We start from the raw sequence: 13709 nt of genomic DNA, 5'->3' as shown, positions 1-13709 counted from the left end.
AGCTGCCTCCTGCACACCTCCTACTTAGGGATGTGCCCGCAACCAAGGTACATGCCCTTGACCGGAATCAAACCTGGGACCTTTCAGTCTGCAGGCCGACGCTCTATCCACTGAGCCAAACCAGTTACAGCAAGTACTCTTATTATCTCCATTTTGAAATGAGATGAGAAAGAAAGGTTAAGTGATCTGCCTACGTTCACAAAACATTTTAAGCCACAGAGCTGGAAGTCAAATCTAATCAGCCTGGTTCCAGACTCCATACTCGAGACTACAAAGCTCATGAAAAACTAGAAGTCATCTTGATGTAGACGAAAAAGGAGCACAATGAACACATGACATTAACAGAGAGAAACACACAAGCTACCTTTCAAGTGCTGTCAGCAGAAGAGTCTCAAGGGCATCGACATCACAGGCCTTCCTTCCGTGCACTGAGAAAAATGAACTACATCCTTCCGGTGGAGGCTCATCTGCCGCTATCTGTCATTTTAAGACAAGTCTTTTTAAAAATAACTTCTAACCAAAGAGAAGCTAAAGACATGCATAATCTAAATAGGTAATAAAATAACAAAACATCAGTAAAAGCAAAAATTATCATCTATTGAACACCCGTTATGTGACAGGAAGAGCTTTACATGTAGCTGCTTTCTTTTTTTTTTTCACTCAAATTTGAGTCTTTTATTTGGATGTAACTGTAATTTAAAAAAAGAAACAGACAAGGACCTTTTAGATTAGCATGAGCTATGTATGCATATTTCAGATTACTGAAAGAAACTTAACATTTATCAAGCCCTCTTGTGCCAAATACTTACGTTTAAATTAATTAAGAACCTATAAAGTTATATAATTAATTTATAAATGAGAAAACTGAAGCTCAGAAGTTGACCCTAACCAGTTATTATTTGGGAGAATTGAAATTAAAATCAAAGACTTCCCCTACTATATATACTGTTTCTTCTCAGTACAGAATAGTACAGAATGGTTCAAAATTATCAATCTCTAAAAAGCAGTTTATAATGGATACAGGTAGTTCTCGGGTTACATTGGACTCGACGTATGTTGTTTCATGGTTACACTGCCACCTCCCATTTATTTATAAAAAAAAAGTTCCGTCATTTCGACGTATGTACATATGTGCTTTATGTTTTTTATTATTTATTTACCACAAGTAAAGGTCAGGAATTGCTATCTTTTAAATTTTTTTTCTGTTTCACTTCATTACTACTGTGTCTGTACTCCATGTGAGTGATGTCTGTGCTTATGTAAGTGGGTTCTGACTTATGGCGAAAATCACGTTACGTCGCACGGTAGGAACGGATCTCAGACGTAACCCAAGGACCTACTATAAGTAGTTTTCATGACCCTAACAAACTGTGTCTAAAAGGAGTTTACTAAAATGACAACTTCCTTTAATCATTCACTTGTTAAAACACACACACTTTACTTCAAATGGTACTAGGTACTAAGTGAAACGCAATTCAGTCTTAACATGTTCTAAAGTTAACTGTAAGCAAAAACAATGATGATAAGTGCTTCTCATTCATTTAGATATTTAAGCTATCACACTAAATTTTACAAGCTGATGAACACTGACAAATTATTTTTCCCACAGAACTATAACCACACATTCCCAAACAGTATAAATATATGGTTGAACTAACATCAATACCCACCACCATTTTATCAAGCTATCTTATCTAATAAAAGAGAAACATGGTAATTAGCCGTACGGCCGCTACCCTTCCCATTGGCTAATCAGGGAGATATGCAAATTAACTGCCAGCCAAGATAGCGGCCGGAAGCCAGGCAGCTTGAAGCGAACAGGGAGGCTTGCTTGGTTCAGTGACGGAGGAAGCCAAGCTTCCCCGCCAGCCTTGCCGGCCTCTGAGCTTGCAGTTTGAAACATTGTAACAAATATAGAAGCTAAACCAAACCCCAGAAACCTCCCTTCAGTCAGCCAGGCTTCAGCCAGCCGGACCACAACATTGTTTCGAATACAGAAGGTAAACAAAGGCCAGAAACCTGCTTTCAGCAGCCAAGCCTCAGCGAGAAAGCCAGCTCTCAGCTCCAGTGACAGGCATAGAAGGTAAATAAATGCCAGAATAAAAAAGAAAAAGAAAAAAAGGAGAAGTTTGGAGCTTCAGTCGCCCGCCAGCCTGAAAACAGCCCTCAGCCCCACACCCAGACTGGCCAGGCACCCCAGTGGGGACCCCCACCCTAAAGCAACAAGATGGCGGCTAATTTGCATACTGAAGGCAGGCGGCAGCAGGCAAGCCTGTCTGCAATCTGGGACCCGGATCTGTGACCCTGCCGGGTGGGGAGCAGTGCTTGAGGCTGTCCGCAGTCTGGGACCTGGATCCATATCCTCGCGGGCAGGGCGGCAGTGCTTGAGGCTGACCGCGGTCCCAGGACCCAGATCTGTGACCCTGCCGGGCGGGGGGGCACCGCAGGAGGCTGTCTGCAATCCAGGACTCAGATCTGTGACCCTGCGGGGGGTGGGGGGGGGGCAATGCTTGAGGCTGTCTGTGGTCCCAGGACCCAGATCTGTGACCCTGCCAGACGGGGGGCACCGCGGTACGCTGTCCGCAGTCCAGGACTTGAATCTGTGACCCTGCCGGGCAGGGCGGCAGTGCTTGAGGCTGTCCACGGTCCCAGGACCTGGATCTGTGACCCTGCCACGGCGGGGGGGCAGTGCTTGAGGCTGTCCATGGTCCCGGGACCCAGATCTGTGACCTGGTGGGCAGGGGGGCAGCACGGGAGGCTGTCTGCAGCCCGGGACCCAAATCTGTGACCCTGCCGGGTGGGGGTCAGTGCTTGAGGCTGTCCACAGGACCAAGACACGCATCTGTGACCCTGCCGGGCGGGGGGCAGCGCTTGAGGCTGTGCACGGTCCCGGGATTTGGATCCGTGACCCTTCACGGCGGGGAGGCAGCCATCAGCGCCCAGGAGTGACTGCGCAAGATCCGCCTCCTGGCCCAGAAGGTACAGGATCACAGGGACAGCCACCATGGCGGGCCAGACTGACGTCCTCCTGGCCACACCACAGGGGTTTGCGGATCTGCAAAGCCAGAGGCCTCCGGTGTGCACACACACCCCTGGCGTGCGAATTTGCCCAGCACACTGTCACCCTTCCACGCCTGCAACAGTTGCAAACCAAGGCGTGCACAAGTTCCCCCCGCCTCTCCACCGCACTTCCATCAACCCGGCATGCCTAACCCTCCCAAAGGATGTGCACACATCCCCTCTGATGCGCTCACGTCCTTTGGAGAGTGTCTGGGTGTTCTGGGTGCTGAGAGTGGGCGCCTGTGAGATGACAGTGAGAGGGCAGAGTGGTGATGCCCTGTTCCCATGGAGGCCAGTGCAGCTACAAGATCACCTCTAGGGGGTTAATGCAGGTGCTGAGGCAGGAGCAGGTGCAGAGAGACACACCTAGTGGGCACGGGCGGCCCTCACTGAGGTGCCTTCTGTCAGCGTTAAAGATCAAGAGCCCAGAGGCAGAGAGGAATTCCGTCCTCTAAGTGAAACAGTGAGATAGTCGGGGCAACTGTAGAGGAGGAATGTGCACTTTGGGTGCCAGCACCCATGAGTGAAGGCTGCCCTGACTGAGCCTTGCTTGCTTGGGGCCTAGCGCATTCCTGCCGGGCAGCGGGTGACAGGACGTGCTTTTCCGAATTAATGAGAGAAAACACTGATTCTCCTGCTGCCCAAGAAGGTGGAAAGTGAAGTGGGGAGACATGTGGGGAGTGAGCAAGGTTCCCTGTCTGGGGGTTCCAAATCTGCTGTTGGTTTCTTTCACCACTGACTAGAGATATACAGGGTGTCCCCCCAAAATGTATACACACTTTGAATACCTACTAATTCCAATGGTTTTAAGCATAAGAAAGGGACAACAATGGAGCTGTTATCTGTTAAAAGTGTGGGCACAAACAGGTAGTTGGACATTCCCTGAGGGGTCTCAGATTGGAGAGGGTGAAGGCCAGACTGAGGGGCCCCTTCTCCCCTCCCCCCCACCCCAGTGCACAAATTTCGTGCACCGGGCTACTAGTCTACACTAATAAAAGAGAAACATGGTAATTAGCGTACAACCGCTACCCTTCCCATTGGCTAATCAGCATATCCTTATGCAAATTAACTGTCAGCCAAGATGGCGGCCGGCAGCCAGGCAGCTGGAAGTGAACATGAGGCTTGCTTGCTCCAGTGACTGCAGACTCCAACGTTCCCCGCTTGACTTGCTGGCCTCTGAGCTACAACTGTAAGAAACATTGTAACAAATACAGAAGCTAAACAAAACCCCAGAAACCAGCTTTCAGCCGGCCGGGATCCCAGAGCTGGAGTTATACATTGTTTCGATTATAGAATGCAAACAAACCAGATACCTGCTTTCAGCAGCAGAAGCCTCAGAGCTAGAGCCAGAGCTAAAGCTGGCCCAGAATAAAAAAAAAAAAAAAGAAAAAAAGGAGCGGTTGGGAGCTTCAGTCAACTGCCAGCCTGAAAGCAGCCCTCAGCTCCTCACCCAGACTGGCCAGGCACCCCAGTGGGGACCCCCACCCTGAAGGGTGTGTGACCAGCTGCAAACAGCCATCATCACCTCATCCATGCTGGCCAGGCACCCCAGTGTGGACCCCCACCCTGATCCAGGACACCCTTCAGGGCAAACCAGCCGGCCCCCAGGCCTCTATCCTATATAGTGAAAGGGTAATATGCCTCCCAGCACCGGGATCAGCGGAGCCACGAGGTCTCCTGGCACCGTATCAGCGTGACAGGGGGCAGCGCCCAAACCTCCTGATCGCCCTGCGGCTCTGTGTGTGACAGGGTGCGGCACCCCAACCCCCCCACACACACAGGCCCTGCTCTGTGTGTGACAGGGTAGAGCCATAACTTCCCCATCAGCCCTGCCCTGAGTGTGAGAGTGGCAGTGCCCCAACCCCCTGATCGGCCCTGCTCTGTGGGTGATAGAGGGTGGCGCCCCAACCCCCGCCCCCCCCACGGGCCCTGCTCTGTGTGTGACAGGGTAGAGCCATAACCTCCCCATCGGCCCTGCCCTGAGTATGACAGTGGCGGCGCCCCAACCCCCTGATCGGCCCTGCTCTGTGGGTGATAGAGGGTGGCGCCCCAACCCCCTGATCTGCCCTGCTGTGTGTGTGACGGGGGCGGTGCCCTAACTCCCCTATCGGCCTTGCTCTGTGCGTGACAGGGGGGAGCTCCCCAACCCCCTGATGGGCCCTGCTCTGTGCGTGACAGGGGGGAGCTCCTTAACCCCCTGATTGGCCCTGCTCTGTGCATCACAGAGGGTGGCGCCGCAACCTCCCCATCGACCCTGCCTTGAGTGTGATAGGGGGCGGTGCCCCAACCCCCCAATCAGCCCTACCCTGAGTGTGACTGAGGGTGGCATCGCAACCTCCCAATCCGCCCTGCTCGGTGCATGACAGGGGGCGGCGCCCCAACTCCCCAATCAGCCCTGCTCTGAGCCTGACCAGGGGCTGCACCTAGGGATTGGGCCTGCCCTCTGCCACCCGGGAGCAGGCCTAAGCCAGCAGGTCGTTATCTCCCGAGGGGTCCCAGACTGTGAGAGGGCACAGGCCGGGCTGAGGGGCTACCCCTCCCCCCGGAGTGTACAAATTTTTGTGCACCGGGCCTCTAGTACATATATAAAAGCCTAAGCAACCGAATGATCGAACGACCAGTCAACTGGTCGCTATGAGGCGCACTGACCACCAGGGGGCAGAAGCTCAATGCAGGAGCTGCCCTCCGATGGTCAGTGCGCTCCCACAGCCAACCTCCCAAAGTCCCTCCCCGGCGCCTGAAGGCCCCATCTCCTCTGATGGAGCGGCAAGCCAACCTCCCATGGCCCCTTCCCCCAGCCAGCCAGCCTCGATGGCACTGATCAGAACCTGCTTAGGCCCCTCCCCACAGCCAGCCAACCTCCCATGGTCCCTCCCCCCGCCAGCCCACCTCCTGCAGCCCCAATCAGCCCCGATCACCAGCCAAGCAGAGGGACACCACCTGTGCACAAATTCGTGCACTGGGCCTCTAGTATATCAATAAGATTCTGGCATGGGAATAGATTTAAAGACATAACTCAATACTGCATAATTGCAGGAAAAGTAAATTGGTACAAATGATAAGCACATTTTAAATGCTGAACAGTAAGAATCTTTTGCTAAGTGTCAAAACAGGTTGATCAGAACCCAACCACAGACGTTGCAATTCTGTCAAGCTTATGGCCTGGTAAAACTGCTTTTCAACACTCCTATGAAAGCCTCATTAGATGTATGCACCATGTCAACATGTCGGCTCAGATGTAAGACAAATTAGGTCCCATCTCAAGTTCCACTTCCAAGACAATGGCATCAGGTGCCATTTTACTGAATGCAACAGTGGTTTCTATGACCATCGGAGTCTTTGAAGCACAGCTGCATTTTAGGATACATTTTAGAACTTCTCCAAATACAGAAGCTGCTTGCGGCTACAAACTCCACACCGCTTTGTCTTAGGAACTGCACTGCCTCTTCCTATCTCACTCCACCTTCGACTAATGCTAAGGCAGCAAACACCGGAGCTCCTCCAAGGCCTGCAACACAATGAGCAGCAATACAACACCCAGCTCTTAATGAAACTTAATTGTTACAAGATTTAACCAGTCATCAGCAATCTGGTTGGATGGTGGTGCACCATCATTGAAGGCCAATCAAGAACACGGAGTCTTCTTTCCCTCAACAGGAGTGCCAGAAGTTGCTCCACACATGCTCACTACTGTGGTAACGCCATACTTCTCAGTTCCTCTATGAGTTTGCTTAAGGTCGCATTGGTTGGATTGTGTGTAATAAGAAATCTCATGTTCTTGTATGTGACTTCCACAGGAGCAGGCGGTTCATGCGAGCTATGATAATTTAGTTAAAAAACACTCAATAGGGTGATGAAAGAATTTAAAAATTGAATGCAGAAATGATGCAAAGAAACTGAGTCTACTTCAGTGTACTCCACTGGACACTCTCTGTGCTGTGAGTGACATTGGGAGTAATGGGAAATGAAATGGACCTCCTGACAGGAAGCAGCAATTCTTCAACCCAGTCATACTGAGGCGATAGCAAGGAAGTGCACTGAGGGTAACCCCATCCAGGTTAGAACTCTTACAAAATGCTCTGCAGCTTTCAACACTTCTGTGTCCAGGTTAACCACTCACATGGGGGCTTCTTGATGGAGCAGTAATGAATTTCCACAGTTCGTCGTCTGCATAGAGGTCGTGCTGTGCCTGGCAATAATCTCCACTGTTCTTCAGAAACTCCACAAATGTGTGACCAAGAACACCACAGAACTGAGGAATATGTCTGCTCCTTGAAGACTGCAGCCTAATCTACAGCCGGTCCCGAGGCGGAGGTGGAGGCAGCAGCAGGGCTGGGGGCGCACCACGCTCTACCATGCAGTGAACTGCTCGGGGAGAGCATGCAGCCAAGCTGGTCCACAGTCGATGGGGCCAACACGCACGCCAAAGCCGTAGCTGCTTTCTTTGCATGCTTTCCTCTAGTTCCTCCCAATATCACCCCATGAGGAAGCTGTTATTATTACCCCCAAAACAGAACTTTAAAAATCTATCTCAGAAGATATAAAAAGATACCCAGGGAAGGCAGTATGTAGGTTTGTAGAAAACTAAGCTTACAAATGTCTATTTTAAGTGCCAAAGTATAAGGATGCAGTCTTAATTAAGTATAATATGCAAATTAACATGAAGCCCCTCACCAAAGTAAGAGGAATAACCCAGATCCAGAAAAACAGAGCTTAAAAAAATTGTAGATGTGGAAAGATAAAATTAATGAAAGATAAAAGTAAGATAATCAAGGGAAAGGCTGAACACTAGGTGATTATGCTTAGAGTGAAATGCATTAATGCCAGTGCAGAAAGAGACCAGTCAATCTGCAACTTTACTGAGAGGCACACTGAGAAGAGTGAGTATGATAATAAGAGAAAAGGAAAGAAAGGATAAAATGACAAGCACTGGTGAACGCACTGATCCCACTAATGTAACATATTAAGACACCTTCTTCTATAGATAAAAAAATTAAGAAAAGAAGGGAGGAATTGTAAAGCTTGATATAAAAAATTGATATTAAAACTTTCTCATTATTCTTTTTTTTATTATTCTTTTTCTGCAAATTACTATAAAACTTAGAAACACAAGAACAAATAGTACAATAATCCCCCATGTATTTGTGACCCATCTCTATATATAAAAAGCTAATATGCTAAGTGTCCAACCGTCCAATCGATCGCTATGATGTACACTGACCACCAGGAGGCAGACGCTCAACGCAGGAGCTGCCGTGACACACATTGGCCATTTACAGAGAAACGGCACTGCACACCTGGTGCCCACAAAGCAACAGTCGGCTTCCCCCAAGTGGGACACAGGCCCCACCACCACCCTGGAGTGACACCCCACAAAATCACAGCTGACGCTGCCAAGACCCCCTGGTGCAAAATGTGGCCCACAGCCCAGCCCAGCCCAGAAACGGTAGCTGTGGGCACCGGGCAATGACGTCACATAGCAACGCCCGGCTTCCTCTCCCTAGCAACTAGCCCCCTTGCAGTTTCTTCAGCCCAGGAATACGACTTGCTTTATAGCCAGGTGGAAACATTTTACACGGTAACCAAATGTCTGTGAAGCTTTTTCCCATGCCTCATTTCATTTGACCCTCACAGAATTCCTGGAGTAGGTAGATAGGAGATTCAGTGGAATCATATTTTCTTTTCATTAGCTGGAAAATGGAGATTTAGAAAGCTTAGAAACTTGACCAACTGAAAAGAAGTAAGAAATGGTGGACCTTGAAAATGACTTCAGGTTTTCTCACTGCACAGAATATAGTCAAACACTGCTGCAGTTAAATATTTTACCCTTTGTTCTCCCTGCGTGATCTACAATAATAATCTGCTTCGTGTTGATATTTACTGCTGTGTTGCTGACAATTACCTAAAAGAGAAGTTGGGGTGCTACACTACGGTGGAAAAGTTTTGCTAAATCAGAAAGCAAGTCTAATTAAGCAAGTTTATTCTACATATATATAAAAGGGTAAGCTGACTTGCCCATGTGCGATACATATAAAGCGCTCGCTGGCGCCAATCACACACCTGTGTTTCGATCTATCATTGTCGATCATGAATTTGGTTGACACTTCTATTATATAGAAAGGGCAAATCACAGTATTAAAGTATTTCTTCTAATTAATTTCCTTTCAATGTGCATGAATTCGTGCACCAGGCTACTAGTATTCAATAATTATCAACTGATGGCCAATCTATTTCATTTACCTTTCTAGGACACATCACTGAATCATTACAACATAAATTCTAAATAACATTTCATTTCATTTGTACTGTTTTAGTATGTCGAAATAAGAGTTTTTTAAAATAACATACTACCATTATCATTAAAAAGTAATAAAATTCTGGCCCTAGCTGGTTTCGTTCAGTGGATAGATTATCAGTCTGTGGATTGAAGGATCCCAGGTTCGATTCTAGTCACAGGCACATGCCCAGGTCGATCCCCAGTAGGGGATATGCAGGAGGCAGCCGATCAATGATTCTGTCTCATCATTGCTGTTTCTATTTCTCTCTCCCCTCTCTCTTCTTCTCTGAAATCAATAAAAAATTATATTTTAAAAAAGTAATAAAATTCTGCACAAATGTCAACTGACAGCATAATTTTTCAATTTTCCCAAGTTCCCCACAAAAACAAAGCAACTAGATAACAAAAAGCAAAAACCAATGGACACGTTTATGAAAAAACTAGATGGAAAGAAATCCCCATGATACAAAACCCAAACAAGATCCAACTTATCAGGAGGCCATGGAAAAGGACACAGAAGTAAACAAGAGATTCAGATGACCCTGACAACAAGAAAACCCACAATGGCCAAGAGATTTCACTGGAAAGTGGTGGGTCAACGGGTTTTGTTCAATCTAGTATCAGGGAAGCCCAAGGGGCTCATGGTAAAGTTTAAAGAGGTTAGGGCAGGTAAGCCACTCTGAACTCTCAAAATCACAAGTAGGACTCCCTTCTAGGGCCCCACTCTAAGGAAAAACTGCTGAGGGTGAAATAAAACTTCAGTTGGACAGAGAGATAGAGGCAATGAGAGAGAAAGTCCAAGTAAAAGCGCAGGTGAGGAACAAAGTCAGAAAATTTCAAAAAGCAAGCCACTATTTTTTTTAAACCACCATTATTTTTTAACATTTACATAAAATCAACAGAAAGGTGAGCCATGTCATTTCTAAAAGTTAAGTAAAACTAATTTCACATCAAAATGAGCAGAAAAGCCTCAATGTCAAATCCCATACAAAGCTACTGTAAGAAAAGGGGTGGAGAGATAACAGAAATACACCTTTCTTTTATTTTTACAGAAACATTTTTTAGTTTTTAATGAACTTGTAAATCAATAAGCTCCATTTCAAAATAAAAATAAAATTCCAGACTATATAAGTGCTTACAGTGTTTATCTAAACAACATACATACATTTTGTTTTAAGATGTTAACTAAATTTCTGTGACAAACATGCTTTTAATTTCTTGATTTCAGAGAAAGTGAGAGAAAATGAGAAAGACAAAAAGAAAGAGAAAAAAATATTGATTTGTTGTTCCACTTATTTATGCATTCACTGGTTAATTCGCGTATGTGCCCTGACCCAGAACGGAACCAAAACCTCGGCGTATAGGGACAACACTCTAACCAACTGAGCTACCAGGCCAGGACTGCTTTCTTTATTATTAACCAGGGGCTCAGTGCAGAAATTCGTGCATGGATGGGGTCTGGCTGGCCTGGCCCCAATCGGGGTGGATCAGGGCTGGGCCTGTCAGGAGGAGATGGCAGGAGGTTGGCCGGCCAGCCAGCCCGCCCACGCGGACTGGGACCAGATCAGGGCCCTGGATCAGGGCCGGGCCGGCTGGGGGAAGAGGCCGTGGGCGACTGGCCTGTGGGCCCCGCCCCCAATTGGGGTTGGGGGGCCGATTGGGGGCAGGGCCAGCCATGGGGAGAGGCTGTGGGTGGTGGGCCAGCTGGCCCCACCCCCAAATGGGGTAGGTGGGGGGTTCCAATAGAGGGCCAGCAGCCTGGGGGAGGAGCCATGGGTGGTTGGCCAGCTGGCTCTGCCCCCTATTGGGGTTGGGGCGGGCAGTCAGGGGTGGGGCTGGCCGGGGGAAAGGGCTGTGGACCTATTGTGGTAGGGCAGGGTGATCGGGAGCGCGGCTGGCAGGTGGATGGGGGGAGAAAGTTGGGGATGTTTGGCCAGCAGGTTCCGCTCTTGATCGGGGTGGGAGAGTCGGATCAGAGGCAGGCCAGCAGTGGGGAGGGGCCTCAAGGTTGGCCGTCGGCCCCACCCCCTGATCGGGCCAGTTTGCTGGCCACAGTGGACGTCATAGCAACCAGCTGTTACGTAGCTGCCTTTTTATATATGTAGATACCAATAACATTAGAGTTAATGCAGAATCCTAAGGATAATCTAGTGGTCACTAAACTGTTGAGTCCTTCCTTTGAATGCTGTTGTGTCTGGCAGAGGTAAGCAGGCAGTCTTTCATATGCTCAAACACAGAATCTTTGGTTGCTACCAAATCAGCTGGCTTGCAACAAGAAGCCACCACTTTAAGACTGTTTTAGGTGAACAACTTGCAAATCCCCCAGCATGGATAAACTCTAAGAACGCACAATTGTGCGCATTTATAACCAACACAGGTATGGCTGAAGGTTGTTCATGCCGTTCTTCTGAAATGAGATCTCAAAGCAGTATAGTTCAAAGTATACTAAAAGTAGAGTGAAAGATTTTAACAACAAAAAAAATGGCATAAGCACAACTTCTTCACCAATTTGTGTGAAGCAACCATTTAGTTAACTTTTCCACTTGAAAAAAATGCTTCACTTTGTGTTAAGATTCACAATTAGAGTGTCTACAACCCAGGACAGAGCATCACCAGTGCTGCCCTGACCCAGTTTATACTGAAATTAAGTTCTTTACACCAAGTAAATGGTTCCTCATAACCACTGGCTAGTGTACATAAGAACTAAAACTTCTACATTTGGGGAGAAACAAATACTTCTCCGATCACAACACAGCTGCTTCTGTTCATCGTTTCATGCTCAGAAACCTGTGGGGGGTGGGCCTGCTGATCCTGCCCACCTGAAGCTGCCTCATGTGCTGCTTTCTGCTTTAACATTGTCCAAACATGCAGTCCTATTGGTGGCTCAGAGTCCTGAAAGTGGCTGCCTCAGATACCCGTGATCCAGGGCATCCTTAAACGCAGCCCCGACAATAGTTTAAGCATGGCAAATTCTGCAGGAAACCCCTTACATTAAACTTCTTTTCACTAATCTTTTCACATTTTTTTTAATATCTTTGTTGCAGCCTTTAGTCCTTGCCATGGCAGACTGATTCCATTAAAATACATCAAAACAGATCCTATTGATTCCATGTCATCTCAGCACCTCTGTTCAATACAAAGATGTGCATTGATGCTAGCATATCAGCAGTGCCAGTAAGATTTTTATCCATGGTATAAAAATCGTGTTGCCAACACGATCCATGGTATGTATTGCCTCATCCTGTTGACTCTGTACTTATGGCCAAACCAAAATGAATAAGGAATAACTTATTGCAGTGATGCCCAATATCCATCAGGAAGTTATCTGATATAATGTCTCTGTATATAACATTCTTTATGTGCACATATTCAATTCTACTGATCATCGGGTCAACTAACATCAGTACAGTTTTCATTATGGACCTCCTTGAACAGACACTGAGGAGGTGTCCAGGCTGGGCCCAGCACGATCCATGTCTTCAAGGCTGGGCCCATACAATCCATGTCTTCCAGGCTGGGCTCATACAATCCATGTGTTCCAAGCTGGGCCCATACGATCCATGTCTTCAAGGCTGGGCCCATACGATCCATGTCTTCAAGGCTGGGCGCATACGATCCATGTCTTCCAGGCTGGGCCCAGCACGATCCATGACTAGCACATTAAAGTCTTTTTACTGACCGTACCTCCTTATGTAGGGCATGCCAACCACACCTTGAAGAATCTTATAGAGTTTGCTCTCCTGCAGCACAGGGATGCCACTTCCTCACCATTGGCGATGTCGATAACCAGATAAATGTCCCCGAAGGAGCCAGACCCAATTTTCGTACAGTTTATATTTCCCTCCAACATGAATTTTGCCTTGGATCAGCTGGATGAAGAGAGAGGCTGGGGCCACGCAACCATACCTCTGAGAGGAGGACGGAGGCCTCTGGCTGGTCCCAGGGCAAGGCTGCAGAGGAGGGCGGGGTCCAGAATGGGCCAAGGGGAACCTGATAACTGTAGCTCAGTCGAGTTTCTTTTTGCCAGGCCACAGTTTGTGAGGGGTCCTTGCAGTTCCCAGGCAGGGCATGGGTTGGACACAGGGAGTGGTACACTAAGGTGGGGATACCACTGCCACCACTGCCGCCAGCTCCCGCCCAGAGGGAACCTATCACTGCACTTACAGATGAGTGTTACACAAGGGAAAGTTCTATGGTGACAGAAATCTTCTACACTAGCACTGCCTGATATGCAGCTAAAGAGCTACACTTTTAAAAAATATATATTTTTATTGATTTCATAGAGGAAGGGAGAAAGGAAAAGAGCTAGAAACACCAATGATGAGAGAATCATTAATCGGGCTGCCTTCTGCATGCCTCACACTGGGGACTG

At 47.8% G+C, this 13709-nt stretch overlaps 1 protein-coding gene and 2 pseudogenes across 4 annotated transcripts in view; all 3 read right to left on the bottom strand.

Moving 5' to 3' along the window:
* The window catches only part of UGGT1 (UDP-glucose glycoprotein glucosyltransferase 1), a 191545-nt gene that overhangs the window by 154190 nt on the left and 23646 nt on the right, over nt 1-13709 (bottom strand). For all 4 annotated transcript variants that reach the window (XM_070423223.1, XM_070423222.1, XM_070423221.1 and 1 more), the window contains one exon: nt 365-477. In XM_070423223.1, the coding sequence (XP_070279324.1) occupies nt 365-477 (113 nt within the window). The remainder of the gene's footprint in view (nt 1-364; nt 478-13709) is intronic.
* On the bottom strand, nt 6360-6858 carry LOC139015405 (protein tyrosine phosphatase type IVA 1 pseudogene; annotated as a pseudogene).
* On the bottom strand, nt 10321-12928 carry LOC139015437 (casein kinase I pseudogene; annotated as a pseudogene).

This window comes from Myotis yumanensis, unplaced genomic scaffold, assembly GCF_028538775.1.
Source record: "Myotis yumanensis isolate MYYU_CA2020_CCGP unplaced genomic scaffold, mMyoYum1.0.hap1 SCAF_8, whole genome shotgun sequence".
NCBI classification, from domain to species: Eukaryota; Metazoa; Chordata; class Mammalia; order Chiroptera; family Vespertilionidae; genus Myotis; species Myotis yumanensis.
This window is presented reverse-complemented; position numbering and strand designations above follow the sequence as displayed.